General features: G+C 34.7%; 2 protein-coding genes across 2 annotated transcripts; one reads left to right on the forward strand and one right to left on the reverse strand.

The window, feature by feature from the left end:
* Positions 1 to 11,229: 11,229 nt before the first annotated feature.
* On the forward strand, positions 11,230 to 13,223 carry LOC127107672 (ras-related protein Rab11A). Its single transcript, XM_051044984.1, has 2 exons — positions 11,230 to 11,718; positions 12,570 to 13,223. Exons 1-2 carry the CDS (start codon positions 11,486 to 11,488, stop codon positions 13,012 to 13,014), a joined length of 678 nt encoding a protein of 225 aa, XP_050900941.1. The 5' UTR covers positions 11,230 to 11,485; the 3' UTR covers positions 13,015 to 13,223.
* A 280-nt stretch (positions 13,224 to 13,503) lies between these two features.
* Positions 13,504 to 20,967, reverse strand: LOC127107671 (uncharacterized). The gene is made up of 14 exons (XM_051044983.1): positions 20,524 to 20,967; positions 20,348 to 20,414; positions 20,137 to 20,252; positions 19,269 to 19,335; positions 19,067 to 19,115; positions 18,868 to 18,953; positions 18,455 to 18,705; positions 18,322 to 18,377; positions 17,027 to 17,112; positions 16,709 to 16,801; positions 15,728 to 16,055; positions 15,075 to 15,604; positions 14,019 to 14,253; positions 13,504 to 13,926 (listed from the first exon to the last, which is right to left on the reverse strand). The coding sequence occupies exons 1-14, from the start codon at positions 20,784 to 20,786 to the stop codon at positions 13,724 to 13,726; spliced, it is 2,430 nt and encodes an 809-aa protein (XP_050900940.1). The 5' UTR covers positions 20,787 to 20,967; the 3' UTR covers positions 13,504 to 13,723.
* Positions 20,968 to 26,626: the final 5,659 nt, after the last annotated feature.

Below are 26,626 nucleotides of genomic sequence, written 5' to 3' on the forward strand. Positions count from 1 at the left end.
GGGTTTGCTCAAAGAAAGATCACCCAATTTGGCCATTCCATGTGAAAGTTATGCCACTTTGAATTTAGGCATTTTTGGAAAATGATTTGATCATAACTTGCCAACCACACATGAGAAATTCATGTTCTTAGACTTTTTGGAAAGGTGAGAGCAAGATCTACAACTTTCATGTTGAACAAAATTTCATTTGAAGCATTTTTGGACACGTAATTTTGAGATGAAAAACTTTCCATTTTTGGAAACTTTCAATTATAGGTCACTTTCTATTTTTGGAAACTTTCCATCTGATTTTATTTTCTTCATTCTTGATGTTTGAAATGTCAAATGAAACTTGTTTAGACATGAATGAAGTATATCCAACCCTCTCCTACCTCCAAATCCATCAATTCTGGCACAATTGACCACATTTGACTTTTCTGACTGATAGATGAATTTGGCTATGCACTGATCAAGTTGAGCCTCGAACTCCTGATGAAATGGCTCAACCATGAAACCCTAGCTTCCATAAGCTCAATATAAACATATGATGATCCCCATATCCATTGAAAACCTCATCTCCTTGCCAAGCCCTGATTGGCCCAATGCAAATGATTAGGGTTGACCAGTGGTCAAAACCCTAATCTCAAGGTATCTGATCAAACTCTTGAATCTCTTGATGATAACAAGACCATGATGATGATGATGTATCATTTCAACCAAGATGAAGATCAATCTCCTTTGAGAACCATGAAACCCTAATTTGAACCACCACCCTCAGATGGCTAATGATCCAGTCCATTCAATGAAACCCTAGCTTGCATCCCAACCTCTTCATCTTCTGATCAAGACTTATGAGGATGACTTGCACAAAGTTGCCACATGATATGCAATACGCAATGCCTAATGACCTAACAAATGATATGCAATATGTTAAGCTAGTCCCAAGAGAGGAGGACAAATTTTGAGGTGTTACACCATGCTTACTTAAATTCCCCAAAAACTCATTAATCTTACAGTATGTATCGATGCATACACTCATGTATCAATACATAAGTCTGTTTTATGATCTAACAGCTTCTGTTTTTGCATATATAAGAAATGTTGTGACAGCAGTGGAAAGCAACGAATTCTGAGAGGGAAAAACAGTTGAGACACCAATCAAAGGAGTGTGTAGCAGCAATTGTTTTGAGCAGTTAGAAACCTGAAAGAGACTTCATCTTCTTCATCTTCTCAATCACTTTTCTTCAAGAACATCAACACATAATCATTCTTGTTCTTTGGATTAAAGGATCAACGAGATAACGTTCAGTGGTACGATCAAGGATCTAGCTGAGGTGTTCAGTGGAACGATCGAGGATCTAGCTGAGTTGAAAATTGAAGGGGGTTTCAAGGAAAAACCAATTGGTTTGTCCTTCAAGAACTGGAGTGTTCTTGCGGGTTTGTCAGTCACGTTTGCAGAACAGATTCAGCCGCAGCGTTGCGTTTGGAGATCGGGGGATTTCGCAAACAGGTCGTGGAACCGGTGAATTGTTTGCATTTTCGTGCAGGAAATTCTTGATCGTGCTCAGATCAAGTGGAGGTTTCATACAAGAAGAAGTTCTTGGGATTTAGAATTCTGTCTTTGTATCGTAACCTTGTATCAACGAATTCGGCATTATTGATAATCAAAGTTCTCAATTTCATTTGAAATTGAGAGGGAGACGTACCCACACGCGAGGACGACGTGGGGAACTTCCTTACCAAATCTCTGTGTATCGTATTCTTTCCTTACTTCTCTTTACGTTTCCAACAGTTTCGCAATTTCAGTTAGTGTGTTGTGGCTGTACCTTTTGTGATAAAGCAGTGGCAAGAAAACTTCTTTAACTAAACTCCACTGTTGTTCATCATTGATCACACACACACCAACTGTTTGACAAAACTGTTAGCTGAATTTTATTCATTGGAATTAGGATTTAGTGATAAGTGCATTCAATTTGATAAGATTCTAGTGGTAATAATTTCTGTCATTCTAATTCAAATCCAACAATAAATTCGCGTGTCCGGTTTTCTAGTAGCGGTTCAGAATAGACGGAAGTCGATTCGGGACTGAAATTTTCCACCAAGTTTAAAAACTCTGATAAAATTTTAAATCCGTTTATTTTTAAAGAGGTGATCTATTCACCCCCCCCCCCCCTCTCGATCACTAGCCACACCGTCTAACAAAAAGGGGTTGATAATACACTCAAAATATATTAATGGTGTAAAACAAACCAAGGATAGTATAATCATATAATCATGAGGTGTACACGTCATTCACAATAATTCATTAATTACATCAAGTATTCTCAACTAATCAACAACATCATGAACAATCAATTACATATACAAACATATATGCAATGTACTCCACAACTGACTCATTATGCATGCGGTAGCATTCATGGACAACACATGCTCATATCTCTCTTGAATCCACACCATCGGACAAGAGCACACCAAAATCGCTACTAATCACCATATAGTAACGATTCACGAATTCCTCATTGGAAATAACTACTCGCTTTTGAATTCACACCATCAGACCATAACACACCAAAATCGCTACTAATCACCATATAGTAACGCTTCATTAATTCCTCATTAGAATTAGCTATTCACTCCTGAATCCACACTATCTGGCCAGAGCATGCCAAAATTTTAACAAAAGTCCATACACCATGATGCATGATTTTCAACAATGGCATGTAAATATGCATATGCAAAAGTGGCCTTTCATTTGGCCGTGCGCACCACCACTAAGGCCAATTCAACATTTCCAATAGGCATACGTTCAGACACATAATATCACTAAATTATCACCATTCATAAGTGCATATCATGTCCACACCAAAATCATACACCAATAATGCATAGATTAAATAATCAACGCCTCAACAAGAATTAATATCATAATAAATTAATTCACCATTACTAATCATGCGTATATCTTCCTAAGACATCATCATATGGTAGTACTACGTGTTATCTTTCCAACACTTTAAATCGAGCCTCCATTAGAGTCATGTAACTCAAGTTATGGTTAAACAACAAGTGAACAAATCAATTATTATAACAGACCAACCAATTGACAAAGAGGACCAATCGATTATCCTTAACTCCCTAACTCCATTTTTTTCAATTTTACAAAGAACTAATTGACTACAGTATGAGGACCAATCAATTGGTGTTGACCTTGTTTCCTATTTTTCACATTTTTTTGAAGGATCCAATCGATTGCACCGGGAGGCCAATCGATTGTTCCATTGTTTCTACCCAGTTTTTTTGTTGTTTTGAAAGGAACCATATGATTTCTTTCCATTGTCAATCGATTGCTCACTGAATTTTTTTCAGAGTTCTCACGTTTCAGCAATTTTAATCACTTTTAAACTCCACCCAGACATGCCCTAACATACCTAAATAACTTTTTTTGAAAATCTAACTTTATACACCAATTACCTATTATTACCGCATCACATACACCGATTAACATTGTAATTTCATCAATCTCTACATCAACAACAATTTTACCATGAGAATTATCTCATGCTCATCATCACTAATGTAACACATCAATTATCAATCTCATGATCAAAATTATTCACATAGAATTCATCAACTCCACAACATACACTCAATAATAACACCACACAATCAATTCTCAACAAGAATCATCAAATATTCACAATCATAACCAACTTTCTCAAGCACAACAATGTAGAAATAAAACCTAGAGGAGGGTGAGGATCCCTTTCTACCCCGTCATGCAACACACCCATACAAGAGCAATCTCCCCTATTACCTTAGATTTTTCAGCAAGCAAACTCTTCTCGAATTATTTTTCTCTCCTCTGCTAGCTCTAGGATTCTCCTCTTGCCTCTTTCTCAAGTTCTCTAATAATTGGATGAAACTTAACTCTTTCTCACCTTTTAGAACATATACTTAGGGTTTTCTATACAAACCTTTTAATTACCCCATTAGCTCCCAACTATTTTAATTCACACTATTACCCCAAACTCTTGTTATTCTATTTTTCTAATTAAATTAGTAAACTCATACTAATAATAAATTTAGATTTTCACTCAATCTCATATTATCTCGTCATTTAATTATTATCCTATTATTTAAATCAAATATAATTATTCTAAATCCTGATAAACTCAATAAATCCACACTTATTTCAATAATTCACATATTCATCAATAGTCACATGATTTTAATATATAATAAAATGTGATTAATTCACTGGGCATCATAAAATAAAATAAACCAAAATTTGGGGAGTTACAACTCTCCCCCACTTAAAAAAAATTGTCCTCGAAAATTACCTTAAGAAAACAACTCTGGATATGATTTTTTTTCATTCGACTCTCCACCTATCACGTCATGCTTCCACTAGCAGGTCCTACCCACACTACTTTAACCAACACAATCTCCTTTCCACTCAAGTGTTTCACTTATTGATCCTCTATTATAAAGGGAAATGCCTCTACGTTCAAGCTCTCTCTAACTTGCACATCGTCCACTTGAATCACATTAGACTGATCAAGAATATACTTCCTCAGCTGAGACACATGAAAGACATCATGGAGATTCGAAAGAAATTGTAAAAATTCAACTATGTAGGCCATTTCACCTACCCGCTTCATAATTTAAAATGGATCAATGAAACGTGATGTGAGCTTTCGAGACTTCAGAGCTCGACCAACACTAGTTACCGGAGTAACTCTAAAAAACACATGATTTCCCTCTTGGAACTCAAGTGTTTTCCTCCTCTTATCATGGTAACTCTCTTAGCGAATCAACGAACCTTCCATCTCATATTGGATCATCTTGATCTCCTCAGTACTTTGCTGAACGATCTTAGGTCCAAGCATAACACTTTCATTGGAATCATACAAACACAAAGGTGTCTTACACCTTCTACCATACAAAGCTTCAAACATAGTCTTTCCAATACTATAATGAAAATTGTTATTATAGGTGAACTCAATCAACGACATGTAGTTATCCCAAACATATAATTGTTTAAGCACACAAGCCCTCAACAGATCCTCCAAGAATGGAATAGTTCTCTCCATTTGACCACTTATTATGTGTAGATAATAGGCAGAACTCAACTTCAACTTAGTACCTAAAGCTTCCTGAAAACTCTGTAAAAACCTTGATGTAAACCTTGGATCTCTATCCGAAACAATGCTCAACAGAGAATCATGATGGCTAACAATCTTCTCAATATACAACTCGGATAATTTCTGCAAAGGATAACTAATCTTAATCGGGATGAAATGAGCCGATTTAGTCGATCTATCAACAATAACCTGGATAGAATCAGATCCATATGCCTTCTTCAGCAAACTTATCACAAAATCCATAAAAATGTTATCCCACTTCCACATAGGAATACTCAACGGTTGAATCAGACCCAATAGCTTATGATGTTCAACCTTTGACTTCTGACAAGTCAAACAAGCACAAATAAACTTAGCTACTTCCTTCTTCATTCCTGGCCACGAAAATAATTCCTTCATGTCTTGATACATCTTAGTGGCACCAGGATGCATACTCAGACCACTTATATGACCTTACTCAATAATACTCTTCTTAAGCTTTGGCATATCTGGTATGCAAACCATGTCTCTGAATCTTATCACATCATTCTCATCGATTCTGAAATCATCTCATTTACCTTGATTGATTAACACTAGTAGGTCCACCAATCCTAAATCGGTCTTCTGACCTTATTTGATTTCTTTAAGGATACCATTTGTCAGCTTCAACATACCCAAATTTACACTGTCAGGAGTCTCCTCACACTCTAAACTCATGTGTCTAGTTTGCTCGATCAGTATCAATTCTCGAACTATCAACATCGACATGTGCAATGACTTCCTACTTAATGCATCAACTACAACATTTGCTTTACCCGGATGGTAACTCCATCCAAAATTATAATCCTTCAAAAATTCGAGCCATCTTCTCTGTCTGATATTCAACTCTTTCTGATCGAATAGATACTTCAAACTCTTAGGATCACTAAACACTTCAAATCTGGAACTAAAAAGGTAATGCCTTCAAATTTTCATCACAACCACCACATCTGCCAACTCTATATCATGTGTAGAATAATTCCTTTCATGAACTTTAACTGCCTAGAAGCATAAGCCACATCCTGACTATTCTGCATCAACATACCACATAGGCCAATATTTGAGGCATCACAATACACAACAAAGGACTCACTCAGACTCGACAAAATCAAAATTGGAGCAGACATTAACTTCTTCTTGAGTTCTTAGAAACTCTCATCGCAGTGCACACCTCACACATATGTTTTACCCTTTCAAGTCGACTGAGTTAAAGGCAATGCCAAATTCGGAAAGCCTTCGTTAAACCTTCTGTAATAACCAACCAAAAAAAGAAAACTTCTGATCTCTATAACCGATTTTGGAGTCTCCCACAACAACAGAACATCTATCTTCGATGGATCAACAAAAATACCACCACTTAAAATCATGTGACCAAGGAATTTTACTTCTCGCAACCAGAAATTGTAGTTGGACAACTTCACATACAACTCTTTCACTTTCAAGGTCTGCAACACACCCCTCAGATGCTCGACATGATCTTCATCAGGCTTCGAATATATCAGAATGTCATCGATAAACATAACCCCAAACAGGTCTATGTATGGATGGGAAATTATATTCATGTACTCCATGAACACTCCAGGCGCCTTAGACAATCAAAAAGGCATCACAAAACACTCATAATGACCATACCTCATTTTGAATGCAGTCTTTGGAATATCTTATGGTTTCACACGAATTTGGTGATAACCCAAATGCAAATCAATCTTACTAAATACTCACACACCAACCATCCCATCCATCAAATCATCGATTCTCAGAAGAGGATACTTATTCTCGATAGTAACCTTGTTCAATTGTCGATAGTCAACATACAATCTTATGATACCATTTTTCTTCTTGACTAGCAATATGAACGCTCCCCATGGTGAAACACTTGATCGAACAAACTTCTTCCCAAGCAACTCTTCTAATTTCTTATTTAGTTTATTCAACTCTAATGTAGGCATTCTATACGGAGTCATCAACACATGACTAATACCATGTACGGAGTCTGTGGTGAACTCAACCTCGCGCTCTAGTGGCAAATCACTGATATCATCTGGAAACACTTTTGGAAAATCCCACAACACTGGTAATTCACCAATCGAATATATGCTTTCATCCTTCATAGAAACTAATATCATAAATACCTCGACATCATCCTTCATGAACTCATTTACTTGCTTAGCAGACACAAACGAATCTTCATCTTTAACTAACTTTGGAAATGACACTGACTCGTCCAACAATCTGCACTCTGGCAATCAACGGCATGCTGAATCAATCATCCATACTAGAAACATCCCAGAAAAGCATAAAGCTTCTCCCCCACTTGTTTCAATTCCTCTCCTGCACACAAGTGGTTAGAAAAACAAACGAGCACGGACAGTGTTGCACACACATATTGCGTACTAGGGAATAAACAAAATGACAAAAACATATCTGGATGGACTGACCTGCTCTGATACCACTAATGTAACACCCTAATTCCTGACTCGACATGACATACGATAATACGATAAATAAACTCCATAATTAGAGTGATACTTGTGATCCACCGTTCAAAACAAACACAAAACCAAATAGTCTTCTGAAATACGCAGTGGACAATAATTATGTTTAACACCATAATCTCATCAAATTGAAAAAAAATACTTAAAATTATTTAAAAACTTTGAAATGGCGTAAAAACAACTGGAAATAAAAGAAAGAATAACTCGTTCCCCCAATGTTACATATTAGAGCAAATCCACTAAGATCTGGATGAATAAGCAACTAAGGAGGCATTGAAGTCGTCATCTACCTCAAGCAGTTACTCCTTATCTTGATCGTTTGTACTCTACAAGAGCATATACACCACAAATAAACAAAAAGGGTGAGAATATACTCAAAATATATTAACGGTGTAAAACAAACCAAGGGTAGTATAACCATATAATCATTAGGTGTACACGTCATTCAAAATAATTCATTAATCACGTCAAGTATTCTTAACCAATCAACAACATCATGAACAATCAATTACATATGCAAACATGTATGCAATATACTCCACAACTGAGTCATTATGAATGTGGTACCATTCATGGACAACACATGTCCATATCGCTCCCGAATCCACACCATTGGACTAGAGCACACTAAAATTGCTACTGATCACCATATATTAACGATTCATTAATTCCTCATTGGAAATAGCTATTTGCTCCTAAATCCACATCATCGTACTAGTGCACACCAAAATCGATACTAATCACCGTATAGTAACGTTTCATTAATTCCTCGTTAGAATTAGCTACTCACTTCTGAATCCACACTATCGGACCAGAGCACGCCAAAATTTGAACAGAAGTTCGTACGCCATGATGCATGATTTTCAACAATGATATGTAAATAAGCATATGCAAAAATAGCCATTCATTTGACCGTGCACACCACCACTAAGGTCAATTCAACAATTCCAATAGGCATACATTCAGACACATAATATCACCAGATTATCACCATTCATAAGTGCATATCATGTTTATACCAAAATCACACACCGACAATACATAGATTAAATAATGAACACCTCAATAAGAATTAATCTTTATCATAACTAATTAATTCACCATTACTAATCATACATATACAAATAGCTTCATAAGATCTCACCATATGGTAGTACTCCGTGTTAGCTTTCCAACATTTTAAATCGTGCTTCCATTAGAGTCATGCAACTCAAGTTATGGTTAAAACAACAAGTGAACAAATCAATTGATGTACCAGACCAATCAATTGAAAAAGAGGACCAGTCGGTTGTCCTTAACTCCCTAACTTCATTTTCCCCCTTAATTTTTCAAAGAACCGATCAATTACAGCATGAGGACCAATCAATTGGTGTTAACCTTGTTTCCTATTTTTCACATTTTTTGAAGGAACCAATTGATTTCACTTATAGGCCAATCGATTCCACTTATAGGGCAATCAATTGTTCAAATGCTTCTGCCTATTTTTTTTTGGTTTTTTGAAAGGAACCATATGATTTCTTCCCATTGTCAATCGATTGCTCACTTAAATTTTTTCAGGGTTCTCACGTTTCAGCATATTTAATCACTTTTAAACCCCACCCAAACATGCCCTAACATACCTAAACAACTTATTTCAAAAATTTAACTTTATACACCAATTACCTACTATTACCGCATCACATACACTAATTAACATTTCAATTTCACCAATCTTTGCATCAACAATAATTTTACCATGAGAATTATCTCATGTTCATCATTACTAATGTAACACATCAATCATCAATCTCATGATTAAGGTTATTCACATAGAATTCATTAATTCCACAACTTGCACTCAGTAATAACAACACACAATCAATTCCTAAACCCTAACATTCAATACGTTCATACAAGAGCAATCCCCCCCCTAATTACCTTAGATTTTCAGCAAGCAAACTCTTCTGTAATATTTTTTATCTCCTCTGCTAGCTCTAGGATTCTCCTCTTGCCTCTTACTCAAATTCTCTAAGAACTGGATGATTCCCTCACCTTTTAGAATATATACATAGAATTTTTTTACAAAATGTCTTTTAGTTACATCATTAGCGCCCAACATTTTTAATTCAAAGTATAACCCAAACTCCCATTATTCTACTTGTCTAATTAAATTATTAAATTCATACTAATCATAAATTTAATTTTTCACTCAATCTTCTATTTTCTCGTCATTTAATTATTATCCTATTATTTAAATCAAATAAAATTATTCTAAATCCCGATAAACTCATTAAATTCACATTTATTCCAATAATTTACATATTCATAAATAATCACATGATTTCAATATATAATAAAACGTGAATAATTCAATGGGCGTCATAAAATAAAACAAACAAAAAATTGAGGTGTATTATCGTTTGCCATTACAAGTTCTCTCTGAATCGCACACATGCTCGTTGATATCAATTTTTTGGAACAATTAGAATTTTTTACGAAGAATAAAGAAGAAGAAAAGAGAATAAGAAAGAGAAACTATCCTGTGAAAAGAGAATTTATTAAAGTAAAAAATTATTGTACGGATTTACAAAATACTTGTATATATAGGCAACAAAATACAATTTACTATATATATAGGCAACAAAATATAGTTTACTTATATATAGACACACGAGACACATGTTGTATTTGACTAATATGTCGAATACATTTCTTTTAAAACACTAAATTATATCTTCTAAAAACAAACATGTGATTGATGAATAAATGACGAATTTAAAAAGAAACTGAAATATTTTTCATTATTTTTTAATTTTATTAATTATTATATTTTATAGTTCATATAAATATTAAATATTCTCTTACTTATGTTTTCTTTTCATTTATTATAATAGTTTTTTTACCTTTTCCAAATCTTACTATGTTTTATGCTTTATATTTTGCTTATTTTTAAATTATATAGAAAATTCAATGTTATTTTTAAAAAAATCTAGTCGATATAAAAAAAATGAGATTAAAGATAGTGTCCGTATAAAATTAATCAATTTACCATATTATCAACATAATTTTAAAATTGAAGTGTGATGTTGTGGAATGCGCGTTTTAATTGGTTAACAGTGAAAAATTATTTTATAATATATATATTTTTCTCTAAAAAATTAATTCATTATTTATAAAATATTTTTTAAAACTTTAATATTTAAAAATAATAATTTAATAAACACTTGTCCGATCGCACACAGTAAGACGTCTCTAATTGTCTCATTGTCATTAAAGACATACTCTCGTCCAGAACATTTATTTATTTATTTATTTATTTGATGTTCACAATCATTAATATTTTTTATTTCACATTAATTAATCCATCATTACGAGTTTCTCCCACTCGCAATCATATTTTTCGTGTAGAAACCGACACCCAACACTCTTGCGCCACTTTTCATTTTTCACCCCATGCCAGCTTGGCATTTTTCATTGGCGCGCAATTACACCTCCTCAATCCATAATAAATTATAAACAATATTAATTTCTTTTAATATAATAAACTCATATTTAACAAAATTAGATTGACATGTATGATAAGAATTAACAAGAGTTAAAAACACTAAATAAAATAAAGGAAATCCTCATTTAATCTAAAAGCCAATTTCAGAAATCTCACCTATCACAAGATCCATCCAACTATTATCTTTATTATTATTAAATATATCTAACTCCTTTATTAGTTTTTTTGCTGGTGAAAACTCAACTCCTTTATTAGTAGTTTTAATCTTGAAGCAAAAGAAACTCAAGTGTGAGAGAAAAAGCATATAATTGAATTCATAGAAGAACCAGAGAGGAATAATAGTATCATTATTGTGATCGGAAATGGCAAATTCAGGCGGTTATGGAGATGCAAACCAGAGGATTGACTACGTCTTCAAGGTGGTTCTGATCGGTGATTCCGCCGTGGGGAAATCACAGATACTAGCTAGATTCTCTAGGAACGAGTTCAGCTTGGACTCAAAGTCCACCATCGGAGTTGAATTTCAGACGAGGACTCTTGTCATCGATCACAAGACCGTCAAGGCTCAGATCTGGGATACCGCTGGTCAAGAACGGTACTCTCTCTTTCTCTAACTAACTTTCTAACTAACTTTCTAACTAACTACAATTAAGTTAGTTACATACTAATTCGAATCTGTTATCTATGTTACAACCGTTTATTGCATCGCTTACTACGCGATCTGCATCGGTTCTTGCATGATCTGATGATTGTCGTAGATAAGGATCGATCGCGAAGTATATGATTGAAGATCAGAGTTTGTTTTGCCTTTTATTTCTGTATAAATATTTTCTAGTTGAATATATATGTGAAAAGTGGAAGAAAATTCACATTTCAACAACTATTTTTAGTATATGTGATTTTTGTTAGAGATTTCTAAATTAAAGTATGTCAATAAAGTTCATAAAGTGTCTCGTCTAAAAAAATATATTCATAATGTGAAATTAAACGGTGTAGTACAATCTTTTACGGTTCATTTACAAGTAAGTAGTTATTTTTAAATAGATGATGCAGCATTGTAAAACTCAAAGGAATTAAAAAATGTAGTCTCGTTAGATTTAAATTTTATGATAAAATATTGTGCAGATAGATCAACTTCACAGGATTTGAAATTAATGCTACTCTTTGATAAATTATTCATGTGAAACTATTGTTAACCAATTAAAGCTGAGATACCTCTGTAATTTGTTTTTCTGTCCGATTTTTGCTCTACATTCTCAACCTGCGTGATATGAATGATTACATATGAAATAAAAATAAAAACAGATTAATGAATTACACGTGCATGTTTAATTTTTGGTATTTTTTAGATTGTTTAGTGTACTTTTAAGTGGATATACAATATCATTTTATTTCGAGTACATTATACTACAAATTGCATTAATATTTCAATGGCTTATGGTGCAGATATAGAGCAGTTACAAGTGCATACTACAGGGGTGCTGTAGGAGCAATGTTGGTTTACGACATCACAAAGCGTCAGACATTTGATCATATACCCCGTTGGCTAGAAGAACTTCGTAACCATGCTGATAAGAATATAGTCATCATTCTTGTAGGGAACAAGAGTGATCTTGAGAACCAGCGTGATGTACCAACAGAGGATGCAAAAGAGTTTGCTGAGAAAGAAGGCTTGTTTTTCTTAGAGACCTCTGCATTGCAAGCAACTAATGTTGAAGCATCCTTCATGACAGTTTTGACAGAAATATACAACATTCTCAACAAGAAAAACCTTGCTGCTGATGAAAGTCAGGGAAATGGGAACTCAGCTTCTTTATTGGGTCAGAAAATTGTTATTCCAGGTCCTGGTCAGGAGGTCCCTGCTAAGAGTAGTATGTGTTGTCAGTCTTGATTATTTTTTTTTATTATGATTCAATTTAGCATATTTCATGGTTCAATGTTCCTATTACTACCAAATTTTGAAAGGTTTGGCGGATTTTTCTCTTGTATACTTCAAATTTAATTTGTTTGGGTTCCTGAGTGAAGGACAACAAATGAAAGTTAATATAGAATTATAGATTGCCAATATAATATTCATGATTCATGAACTTCTCAAGTAAATTGATGTGTCTATGAATGTTTTGTGAAAATGTTAATGACTTGTGCCCGTAGCCATTTAGAAAAGCTCAGAAATATGAACTTAGATGACAAGTTTCTTTTTTAATCCATTAACAACATTATGAGTAACCAAACGACCTGTATGCTTGGAAGTAATGAATTTTACATCAATGAACTTTTGCCAAAATTTAAAAGTTGTATGGCACTGATAAGCTGGATGCATGGTAGAATTAGACTCATCTTTCATGCTGAACCTCTCAACTGTAGAGTGTTTCTCAAACAATTTAGGCAAACTTTTCAAGCTTTAGATTATGAGTACTAGTACAAAAATGAACCAAGGTCTAAGAAACTAATAACAAAAACTTATAATTGGAAGTTCATGAGTGAAGGAAAAAATCATCATTTCTGTAAATGCAATAACATAAATAAATATCTGTTACAACAGAGTATTAAATATCAGTTGAGGAGTCCTCTAACTGTCAGTAGCTTTAACATCATGGTCTTTATTGTTCAACTTCTGTACAGGCTTCACCTCCGACATGCCCAGAAGAGCCCTTTTCTGTGTCTAGACGTATTAAAAGCCTTTCAAGCAATTCTTGGCAGTCCATTGCAGTAACCATCACTGACAACCTTGCCCTACCCCTCCAGCATCCGATGGCTATTGTTGACTCATCAACTTTGAGGGACTCTTTAGAAACTGTGTTCTCTGCAGAAAAGGAAAAATGCCAGTAAACAGATATATCGATGTCAACGGGATAGTTTAAACTTTTCTAGAGCATCACCTGGGATTATACATACCTTTACCCAGAACTATCACGCAACAGCCTGGCAATAGATTTTCTGCCTTTTTACCAAACTCAGCATCAGCAAAATCTGTAAATTTTACATCTTTGTCTTGCAGAAGATGCTTGAAGTCCACAGGAGAAGCCTGTATAATTTGCTTTGTTATGTATGGGAGAATAAGGGGCAATCCTTCAGACGATATCCTGAAAGCACATGGTGCATCGGTACCTTCTCGTGCTGTTTGTCTTTCCTATAAGATAAGGCAAGAATATTTCAGTTATTCACAAGTACTAGTAAAAACAAACTGAGACTTATATCTCAATCGGTCAAAGACTGACTCCTTGGCCAGAAAACCACTTCCATTACAAGGACAAGTTTACAAACTACAAGGCCATGTCATTCAAATACTAATAGATTTATTCAACAGTGTAGATTGTGACAATTCCTTGTGGCGTGCATGCTATTTGTACTATGCTAGAATGACGCATAGAAAAATCAGGTTGGTAAAGCAGTTTTAAATACATAAACTATTATATCACCATATAACCCTTACAGAATATATGTCAAAATGAGATATGAAAGCTTGACTATATAATTCATATCCAATAAAACTATAAACAATTTGAGCCAAAAAAACAAGTGCTGAAATTCATTAAATGATCTATGATATGAAATACTAGTTTCTAACTCTAATAGAAGACACAAGGTATAATTAACATTGACTTGAATGTTTTTAAAAAATTTATACATTTCCCTTTCATTATTTAAACTCAAACTCTGACAGAATGCCTCCCAAACCCAGCGCCAACACCGTATCTACCAACCAATGTTTTTAGGCCTTCTAATGGTGAGATTATTCACAAATTATTACAACCTCCGGTCCTTTATAACCGACCAAATACATTTGATATTCAATGAACCTAAAAAACAAGTTGTCTCTTATATAAAAGAACGAAGGTAGTATTTATTTAAACCCGAAAAATGGATGACAAATAAAATAAGACAATCATGTAATGTAAAAATTCTAACAAGAACAGCAATATCTCTAAATTGAGAATAAAGTATACTTACAAACATCTTCATGCCAACTGAGGTTATTTTCAGTTGCTGCCCAGCTGAAAAGTTCAACTCAAGAATATCCTTGACAAACTTGGAGACATAGTAAATTCTTTTCACGTGACTGGTATCACTGTTTCGTGTAATAAGGTGGCCATTGAATGGAAAACCCTCATCAATCCCATAAAAGTCCCTTATACTATTAATAATTGTGTCATCTTTAAAAAAGACGACAGGGTCAACACCTCTCCATTGGCCTTGAATTTGTAGCTTTCTTTTGCCTGCAACCTTCTTTGCTGTGTCCTGAGCATTATGAGGCAGTTCAGTTTCCTCAGAATTCTGTTCTTCATGTGTAAGAGGACTAACTTCCAAATCTTCTGTATTGGATACATTGTCAATCATATTTTCCTCTGGAACTGCTTTGACGACTTCTTCAATTGTACTGTCGGATGAATTGATCAGCGGTGCTTGTGCATTCTCAAGACTCTGGTTTGGTGGTTCTACATTTTGTTCATCAATCTGTTTGCTAGGTTTTTCCGTAACAGCTGCAAGAACAAAAACAATATCATGAACAGAAGTCCAGGTAAAAAGAAAAAGTAGAAACTGCAGCTTAGAGAGAGAGAGAGAGAGAGAGAGAGAGAGAGAGAGATGTTATTATATGAGACTACCTGGCAGAGGAGAAACTTTTTGCAGCACAGCAATAAAGAAGGCCCCAGTGTTCTGATCATGAGGCAATATCCTCATGCAATGCTCTAGAGGAAAAGCCGAAACTTCATCAGCAGACTCGGACGTCACCGGATTCTCTAGTGCTTCAACACCATCTTCAGTTTTTCCATTTTCTACACTAGTATTGTCATCTTCCATGACAACATTACAATTACCATTATCAAGATCCTGGTTTCCTTTGCCAGAAGGAAACATACTGGGAAAAATTACACTTCTTCGAAACTTGGGAACATCACTGTAAGAGACCAACCAACTGCTCTTGTCATATACCTGCATCTCCAAAATCAAACAGCTTTAAAAATGATGATATTTAAATATAGGAATTCCTGAAAATTTAGGAATAGTATATTGACTATATTCTCTTGTAACTGTAAGTAGTGCTGCTCTATGAAGCACAGACACGCAGAATACGACTTCAACACGGACACGGCGACACCGATAATAATTTGAAAAAATGAATAAATTAAACATAACCACAAGTGTCAGTGCAGGTGTCTAATACCGACACAGACACATACACGCCTTTTTTCAGAGGTGTCGGTGCTACACAGACTTGTTGATTGTGTATTGATTTATTCCCGAGTTTGACTACCTTCTTCATCAATGGTGGTCTAATCCATCGTTGAATTGTGGTTGTTCTTAGGCGGTCGGGTTGTTTATTATTTTTGTCTTGTTTCATGTTTTTATTCTTGTAATCCTTTTTTTGGGTTGTGCTTCGGTAGGCTAGTTTTTTAGGCCAAGTCCTTGTCTTTATAGTTTTCATAACATTTCTCTTCTTTCTTTCCTCGCACTCCTTGTGCTTGATTATATATCTTAATATATTTTGGCTTATTCAAAAAAAATGTATTATAACCAAAACTTGGACTGGTGACCTGGTCACAGCCAAAAGGAAGTATGTTAAATTGGCCACAGCAAACACAAACCTTCCATCTCTTGAGACCTGGCCGACGAATTAGTTGTGGAAGCTCACTAGACACATCAAGAAGTTTGACAGACTCGCCACACCTCCGCAAAACCTGCAAAACAGTAAAAAAGGGATAAAGAAAAATGGAATTGAGTACAGACCCTTGTTAGATATCCGTGTTCTAGACTCAAGGTCTACGTATTTCTCTCTAGTGTTCAATTTTTTCTAAGTGTGTGCAAGGCTCATACGTAATTTTTATGAACACAGTACAGCTACACCTAAGAAATTAGTGATTAGCACAGCTGCATGAAAATAAAGAGCACTCAAAGTAGATTACCTCTGCAACCACAGCTTCATTTTCAATAGGATTCATTGAGCACGTAGAGTAAACCATTCTTCCACCAACTTTGAGTAATGATAAACCTGAAATAATCAATATAGTTATTAAGATTGTTGCAATATGTCTCAGAAATTCATTTCTGCTCATTTAAGAAAATAAACAGAAGTGAATTTTTTAATGAAATCAGTTTAAACTTTAAACTATATTATACAAATATCTTCCTTGGTGCAAAAGAATGCTTTTCATCTTAAGAAGACACATGACAAACACACCAGGTAGAGAAGCTACTACTCAATTCCTCGAGGCTCAACATAATACAAGTATGTTCTCCTTCAGATAAATTGAGATGTACAGACCAACGATTTATAGAGCAATATTAATCTAGAAGAACAGGGGTTTCACTCAATAATAAAGACAAATATTAAACAAAAGGATAACTCAGCTAAAGTCAACATGAACTTTTTGTGGTTGTGACTAAACCTAAATGCTCATTTTCCCATGCTAGATAACTAAGATAAGTCTAGTCTAGTTATGCACAAAAACACGACACTCAACCATTATCAATAGACTTGCGTCATCATATTATCAATCTTTTTTTCCAAATGATTACAAAGTTTAGTGTGAGAGGAAGGGATATCCTTGTTTCAAGGGAAAGACAACTCAGTATTCCCCAACCTCAAGAAAGATTTACAATCAATTTCTATATCGCCTACGAGCCTCGAGCCTCGGGTGCCAGGATTAAAATCAAAGTCATCAAAACGTATTGAACAAAAGATAGACTTGGTGAGCAACCCACATTGCCTATTACCAAATACCAATTGTTAAAAGTCTCACATCGGATAATATATGACTTGAACATGACTTTATAAGTGGGGGCAGTCATCACTCTACTAACCGGTTTTGTAGGGATGGGTTAGGTTCAACCACATTTCTTAACATGGTATCAGAGTCTCGTTTAAGATCCGGTGGGTCACCTATTATTGTTTCCGCTATCGGGGCACCCACCATTTATTTCCACACTACAGTTGTCTAGTCCTGAGCGTGAGGAGAGGTGTTAAGAGTCCCACATCGGATAATATATGGCATGAACATGACTTTATAAGTGGAGGCAGTCCTCATTCTACCAACCAATTTTGTAGGGATGAGTTAGGTCCAACCACATTTCTTAACATCAATATTCTAATTGAAAAAAACCAACAAATTTAAGCACAATGACGATGCCAGATAAGGAAACGAAAACACAAGCTAGCAAAGGCATGCCCTAAAATATATGCAAAATATACATAAAGTACCTCGCATAGCAATTAAAATTTGTAGGCTGTGAAGCGCTTGTCCCATCCCTGAATTCCTGCAGAAGTAAAATAAGTCATACAAAAATATTTTAGGTTGAAAAGAAAGTGAAGTTGGAGAAGAAATTAAAACTACCATTTCCTCCACATATCAGGTGCCTTACGAAGCGTACCATCTCCACTACACGGGACATCACACAAAACACGATCAAATAACAGCTGGTGAATATTGTGATCTAACTCCTTTCTTTTATGATTCCCTTTTAAACGGCATCCAGGGAAATGTTGTGCTTCGTGATTAGTAACAATTAGGTTAGCTGTGCACATTCTTTTGGTTTGGTGGATGAGAAGATTACATCTTTTGACATCAAGATCATTTGCTATAACCTATAATTTCAAAAAGGACACTAGTTAGCAAATGTTGCAAATGGAGATTGCTGTCTTAGTCAATAATTTTAGCAAACCATCGAGTCCAATATATAAGATGCTGCTGACCATCAACCAATGATCAAAGCAATTAAAATTGACACACAAATAATGTAAACAAACCATTCCGGCAGGTAGTGACCCTGCTTTTGTTGATTGGTGTATAATCTCGAGCAATTGGAATGTTTTTGAACCTGGTGCAGCACACACTAAAACAAAGAAAAGTGAAAGGTCAAAATAAGTAAAGCTTGAGTTTCAAATGTAGCAAATTGAATCATGGCTGGTAAAAAACAGGGTATTTAGTGCACCAGAAATTGCTTACTATCAAGTACAAAATGGTCTGAATGCACATCCAAGAATAGGGGAGGAACCTGTCACAAACAACCATTAGAGTGGTATAAATTAATTCTTAAGAGGTCAAAAGTAGTAGTAACCTACAGAAATTTAGCCATTCAGAATTCTAGAACAAAAAGAAAATCATTTTGTACGATCATGAAGATGAAAGAGCAGATAAAGCAACCCACCATACTGACAGCTTCCTGTCTTGTCATATTTCCAATTTCATTTTCTAGCTTTAAGAATTCGTGGAACCTGAGAATTCAGCGAATCAGAGGCAGCAGTTGAGATATCAGTATAATAAGAATAAAATAAAATGTGTTATTTGTTAATATTCATGTTACTGCATGTTGATGTGTGTGTCTCTTCCCTACGTGTGAAATAAAGATAATTACACAAACAAACGTGCCCAGTGAGTGAATCCTCTCACTCCAAGGGTCATATATCAAGAACTGAGAAGTAAATTAGTTTAATATTATTCAGTTTTGGAAATGTGTAATGATTGTCCCTAAATCATTTTTTAAAAGGGTTAAACAAGCAAAAGCTCAATATACTCTATAGAAATAAAGAGAGATCAATCACAATATCTATATAATAGGATCAACAACAACAAAATTAAAGAATGCACAAGAATAAGGACGGTCTTTCTAGTTTTGCATCATCGCACAAGTCAATACATGACTAAATACTCTGCTATCATCATACTTTTAGAAAGGGAAAAATTAAAATAAAACATGTATTATATATTTTCAACCAACTAATCAATTTTGTCTCCTTTTCAAAACAATGAACGGCAAAACTCTGATTATCACTGTCAAATAAGATTGACTGATAAACATGGTGCAGAAGAGATCACTATATAAATAGAGCAGAACCAAGTCTTCAGAAAACAAAAAAAAAAACACTTCCATAAGCTAAAAACACAGATACATTATGCATTTGAATCTTAATTGAGACATTGTCAATATTCCTATTCCTAATCCACTCTCGGAAGCTAAAAAAAACATGAAGGCCCCTGATTCTATAATTAACACACAATCAACATTACATATTCACCTCTCTAGTGTTTGATTCTTCCTAAGCTGCATCCGCGAAAAATTGGAATGCCAAGCAAAGTTCCCAGGATACCAGAGCAATGGCCGAATAGCCTCTGTCTCACCCCCTTCAGCAACCTACAAGTAATCAATTCACATCATTTCAACATCACACATTAAAAAAAAACAGTTACATCATTTTCTCATAACTTCTACTTTTGCAATAAACACACCTCGGCTCGAAGAGAATGCACGAAATCATTTTCCAATTGAGAACGAATATCGTCAGCAAATTGACTACTGCAACCCAAACAAAGTTCAAACAAAATTCATGTAAACAACTGCATAACAACAAACACACAAAAAACAGAAAGTATCAACGAATGTGAATAGTTGCGGTGCACTTTACCTAGCATTGATTCTAAACGATGCAGGCAACGGTGTTCTGAGAATTGCGATGAATTTGTCCCATTCTTGTGGATCCACTATTAACTGTTCCTGGTAATATGAATCGAAGGAAGGGTTTTGAGTAGCGAAAGGAGCCCAATGAGTAGTTTGAGGTTTATCTGAGGATAAGGAAGAATCTGGATCGGATTTGGAACGCTTCCAGACGTTTTCTCTGTTGTCACGAAAGTGCTTTCTTTGAGTTCGTGACCTCCCGCGACCTCCCATGGTTTCTCTGCTACGGAAGAGTTGTGGCGCCCAGTTTCGGTTTTGGTTTTTTTGATAGGGTTTTGGTTTGGCAAATCATGCGGTTTCAGAGTTAGTGGGCCTTTTCCCAAGCCCTCGTCCTACTACACCCCCACTACACTACCCTTCTCCTGTCTCTGAAAAATCTAGCCTCAACTAGATCTTTAACCACTCACCCTATAAAAACTATGTGAAAAATCTCTAAATATTATGTTAGGATATTTAAAATATTCAATTTTATTCTATTAATTGATTTTATAATAAAATTGATATTCCGTTTAAATTAAATTAAAGGTACACAATTTAATGATACACAACGACAACGAATTTTTTTTGTTTGGAAATACATCCATCAAAATTGACATTAACAAAGTCTTTAATACCATGGATTGGATTTTTTTGCTCAAATTTTTTATTTGTGTTTTGTTTTTAGTAATTTTTTTTGCAATTTGATGAAGAACATTCTCATTAATCTACATTTAATGGTAAACATAAAGGGTAGACGAGTGGGATAAGGTGATCACCTCTCATTTTCTATTTGAATGAAAAAGTTTTAAGTGTAAGCCTCTTAAAATTGGTTTTAGATGGTTTCTATTTGAATGAAAAAGTTTTAAGTGTAAGCCTCTTAAAATTGGTTTTAGATGGTTAACTTCACTTGATATTTGATTTTAAAAACACCATAGCTTCATCTCACATTTTGTATGCATATGATGTGATGATCTTTTGCAAGAGCTCAACCTCTAATATCCAAAACTTTTTTTATTTTTTTTATTTTTTCATAAAATATGTTGTCATCTCAAGTTAGATTTTCAATAATTCAACTAGTTGCTATATTTTTGTCCCTCGCTAAATGCTTTAACATATTGCTTATTTAATTGGCTTCAATCTTAGTAACCTTAATGTTAACTAAGAAAATGTTTGATAAAATATTGTTTTTTTTTCATTTTGATTTCTCATATAAACACACTAGTTACAAGTTATCATGTGGACTTTCGACCCACTAAATTAATTAAGTTGTCATAGGTACATTCACATCTAATTATGTTAATTAAGTGATTGAATATTATAAATAAATGTGCAATCTGCACATAATAATTTTAAATAATTAACTAATTATTGTCAATAATTTTGTTGCAATCCTCCTTTAAATTGATGTTGGTAAATCTACAAGCATTAATTTGTCAAGTAGAAAATTGTGTCATTAATGACTCTTTTATCATAGACTTCCCGAATAGAGTGACAATCAACCTTGATGTGTTTCGTCAGTTCATGGTAAACTGGATTTGCTACAATCTGAATGACATTGGTATTGTCAGCATGCAGTGAAGTTGGTTATTGTCGAGAGAATTCATGCCCAATAAGAAGACCACACAACCATATTATTCAGAATAAGAGGCAGACATTGCGTGATATTCGGATTCAGTAGATGACTTTGAGACTAAATCTTGTTTTTTACATTTTCATGAAATGAGAGCATTTCTTAGGAACATACATCATCCACTAGTAAATTTTCTTGTGTCTGGACATCTATCTCAATCGACATCATTATATGCTTGGAGTTTGATTGATGAATCAGCAGAAAAAATAATTCGCGCTTTGGAGTGCCAAGGAGGTATTTAATGATTCGTTGTACTCTTGAAAGTGGAAATGTCGTGAAGCTTACATAAACTTACTAACTATGTGTACAACAAAATAAATATTTGGGCAAATGATAGTTACATAAATAAGACTTCCTACTAGTTTGCGATATTAAGTGGGACCATCTAAAAGGTCATCTATATCTCTTTTATAGTTAACATTAACTTCCATGGGAGTGTCTACAATGGTTGCATTTCTGAGTCCATCTGATTTGACCGAGTCTTGAATATACTATTGTTGATTTAGAAAAACATCTTCATGATGATAATGCACCTTTAAACCCAAGAAATAGGTGAGATTGCCTAACTCTTTCATTTGAAAAGTTGAATGCAATAGGTGTTTGATTCTAGAAATAGCATCTTGATCAGAACTAGTCACGACAATGTCATCCACATAAACAAAAAGCACCACGACGCCTTTAGGAGTCCTTAGGAAAAAGAGATGGATCATATTGACTTTGATTGAATTCAAAACGAAATAGTGTCGATCAAAACTTTTCACACCATATTTTTGGTGCCTGTTTAAATCCATATAAAGATTGTTTTAGTTTGCAAACAATATTAGGTGAAGGTGTAGACATGCCATTAGGAAGTTTGATGTAAACTTCCTCCTGAAGGTCAATGTGGAGGAATGCGTTTTTGACATCCATTTGATGTAGTGGCCATGCTTGTGACGCAACAATAGCAAGAACAATGCATATGGTTATCATATTGGTAATTGGAGAAAACATCGCATCATAGTTTAGCCCATATTCTTAATTATCTCCAAGCACAACTAAACGAGCCTTGTATCGATCTATGGATCCATTCGAACGCAACTTTATGAAGAACACAAACTTACTGCCTAACAGTTTAACAAATGAGGGACATGACAATATATCTGATCGGTCACCATTTCCATTGAATTCCCACCGTTAATCCGACATATTTTCATCACTTTGGTAAGATTTATGTTTGTTTTTAGTTGCTTTGGAGTCATTTATCATGTTTTGTTGGTTTGGTATCGCATTGCATTCGATTACAAGTTTATGTCAAAAAGATCTCGTTTATGCTTCGTTTGGTAGTGTCATTGTTACAGGCCATTGCACAGGTTTAAAAGCAATAATGGTGAAGTTATGGATACTCAGAAAGGCAAAAATATGAAGAAACAGCCGGTCAACACGGGCACCCGTGTGCCACAACACTGCCCGTGTTGTTGATCAGGCAGAGCAAAATGGGAGAAGAAAAACAGAGATCAACACGGGCACCCGTGTGTCACCATACGGCCGTGTTGATTAAAACAATGCATTAACACGGGCACCCGTGTGGAGGAACACGGCCCGTGTTGTTGCCTCTGTAGCTTGTGCTGAAAATAATTATAATGGAGAGCAACACGGGCACCCGTGTGGTGACACACGGCCGTGTTGATTGGACGCAACTTGGAAACCCTAACTTTTGCTTTGTGAACCGATTCTGCTCATTAAGGGTAGTTTGGACCTTTTGCTTGGAAGAGATTCATCTGAAGCTATAAGAAGGCTTGGAAGAGAAAGAAGAAGGCACTTTTTGACGGACGAAAGAAAACATTGCATTGGAGAAGATAGCTAATACGAAGGATTTGAAGACGGCGAGATTCAAGGGCATCAACCATTGAAGATCAAAATCTCCTAATTCTTTGTAATGTCTAATCTTTACATTATGAATTCTTTAAGTACTATGAGAGGCTAAACCCCCTGATGCTAGGGGGTGGTCCTGATGTTATCGCATGTTATGAATTTGAACAAATGATTTCTTGATTACTATGTTACTTATTTCAATTCAATTGTGTGATGTTATTATGCTTTTGTATCGGACAAATACAAATTGATCTATGATTTCAATAACAGGATTGTGATTGTGAGGGTTTTCACACAATTGGGTTTATGAATGCATCATCTAGGACTAGTAACTTTCGTAAATCACCGTAAACCTTGATATTATGTATGATTAAAACCAATGATTAATTGAATGGACATTTGAGTAAGAATTAGTAGTTTAATAGTTTCTTCCTTAAGGACTTAAGTAAGAACATTCTGAGGTTAGGTGATTGAATGTTTCATTTGTATTAAGGAAATCTTGACTGAATTCATAACTGGTTAAATCAACCACTCACCCTAGCATCTTTTATCTTAATCAATTACTTTTACTATTTTTGTGTTTACTATTATAAATTCCAAAACAACCAAACCATTATTCTTTTGTTCTGATAGAATCAAATTAAAATAAGTATTTCATACGCAATCCCTGAGATCGATACTTGGAAATAAAACTCCTTATTACTACATCGGTAAAAATAGTACACTTGTTATTTTCCCGATCAATATCCCAAGTTTGATTTTATTCCAGGGATAAAAATTTTGTTTTAATAAATTTCTACCAAAAATCATTCTCCATGGCATGTTTATTACCTTTAGGGGTTTTTTATCGCATGAGTTGTATCGTAGAGGAGTTGGTTCTGGTTCTTCTTCTACTGGAGTGCAGCCAAGGAATTATCTTGAGGGGTTATCCATTGGTTGATTTTGAGTGGCAGTACTATGTATTTTATAGGTCAATAGAGGTTTATAATAACGTTGACCTGAATGGGCGTTAGAAAACAATGGTAAAACAGAAACTAGAGAAGAGACGGGGTCATGATGTGATGCAAACAATATATATATTTTCTTGGAAAATGACATTGCCAGATACACGAATCCTACGGAGGTTAGGATCATAACTTATAAATCCCTATTAATGAGGAGAATGTCTAAGAAAAGCATATTCAACAAATTATGCAGTGAGCTTGGTGCGTTCTTGTGAAGTAAGATGGGCATAACACATACGTAACTGAAGATACGAAAAGTGAAGTAATTTGGTGGGTGATCATATAATCGAATTAAAGAGGATTTATTGCCTATTAATAGATATGGCAATTTGTTTATGAGATGGACAACAGTGGAAAGGGCTTCACACCAAAATCGTGAAGGCACATGAGACTCCAACAAAAGGGTGCAAACAACATCGAGCAAATGACAATTTTTCTTTCTGCTACTCCGTTTTATTGTGGAGTTAAGGGGCATGAACTTTGATATGTAATGCCATTGGATTGTAAAAATTCCTAAAATGAGTGTGACATGTATTCCCATCCATTGTCATAGCGAAATATTTTTATTTTTGATGAAAGTTGGGTCTTAACACAAGCATGCAAAAAATTAAAAATGGAAAATACTTCATCTTTTGATCGCAGAAAATAGAACCACGTGAAACGACTATAATCATCGATAAAAGTTTCAAAATATTTGTAATTAGCATGGGAAATAACTGGTGCCACGCCCCAAACATCATTGTGGATGATATCAAAAAGTTGTGTTACATTAGACTGGTGTGTTGGAAAAGGCATAAATTTACTTTTACCAAGTTTATAAGAAATACAATCATAATGAACAAAATTAAGAGATGAAATGTGTTTATATCCAAGAAAACTAATTGACCAACTAAAATGAGATTACTAGTGAGACCAGGAGAGACAAAAACATTTGTTAGAGATGAAGAAATATCACCAGTGGTTGTAATAGGCAATTGATTTCCATCAACAGTATGCATCTTGACATTTCCAAAATATTTTTTATATTAGCAAGAAATTAGGCATTGGTGGTCATATGGTTGGAAGCCCCTGGATCAAAATACCAAGAGGAATGGGATTTACTTGAGAATCCTATAGCAGAGAATGTTGAAACAATCATTTGTTGAACCATTTCAGGGGTCACCATTGAAGTAGTAGTAGAAGAATTTTATTGAATCGGTGTGATTAGCTGAATTATTAGGAATAAATGAACCAATCGTGACTGTAAAATTTACGACATTTCTCTTTGGTGGCCTTATTGGGAATTCCTTAAGCATATGTTCGTCTTTTTTGCAATAGTTGCATAATTGTTTTGGGTTGTTTGAAGCATAATACCCCAATTGCTTGCAATAGAAATATTGAATATTATTAATGTCACGACTTCTTGATTTTCCTCGTGCTACATATGCCACTGGAACAATAGATGATTTTTTATCTTCAATGATGGAATGCATAAGGAGACGTTATTCTTCATGTAACAAATCATTGAAACATGCATCCAATGATGGTACGGGGTTTCTATGCATGAGATTGGAACGAATTCCTTTAAATTCATATCTCAACCTTATAAG

Source organism: Lathyrus oleraceus, chromosome 7, assembly GCF_024323335.1.
Source record: "Lathyrus oleraceus cultivar Zhongwan6 chromosome 7, CAAS_Psat_ZW6_1.0, whole genome shotgun sequence".
Taxonomy (NCBI): Eukaryota; Viridiplantae; Streptophyta; class Magnoliopsida; order Fabales; family Fabaceae; genus Lathyrus; species Lathyrus oleraceus.

Bases quoted from the DNA above. Each gene is read 5' to 3' on its own strand.
- LOC127107672 (XM_051044984.1), top strand. From the start codon at position 11,486: ATGGCAAATTCAGGCGGTTATGGAGATGCAAACCAGAGGATTGACTAC. The intron at 11,719-12,569 runs GTACTCTCTCTT...CTTATGGTGCAG, and splicing joins GATACCGCTGGTCAAGAACG to ATATAGAGCAGTTACAAGTG.
- LOC127107671 (XM_051044983.1), bottom strand. From the start codon at position 20,786: ATGGGAGGTCGCGGGAGGTCACGAACTCAAAGAAAGCACTTTCGTGAC. The intron at 14,254-15,074 runs GTAAGTATACTT...CTTATCTTATAG, and splicing joins CAGTTGGCATGAAGATGTTT to GAAAGACAAACAGCACGAGA. The intron at 13,927-14,018 runs GTATGTATAATC...CCTTTTCTGCAG, and splicing joins CGTGATAGTTCTGGGTAAAG to AGAACACAGTTTCTAAAGAG.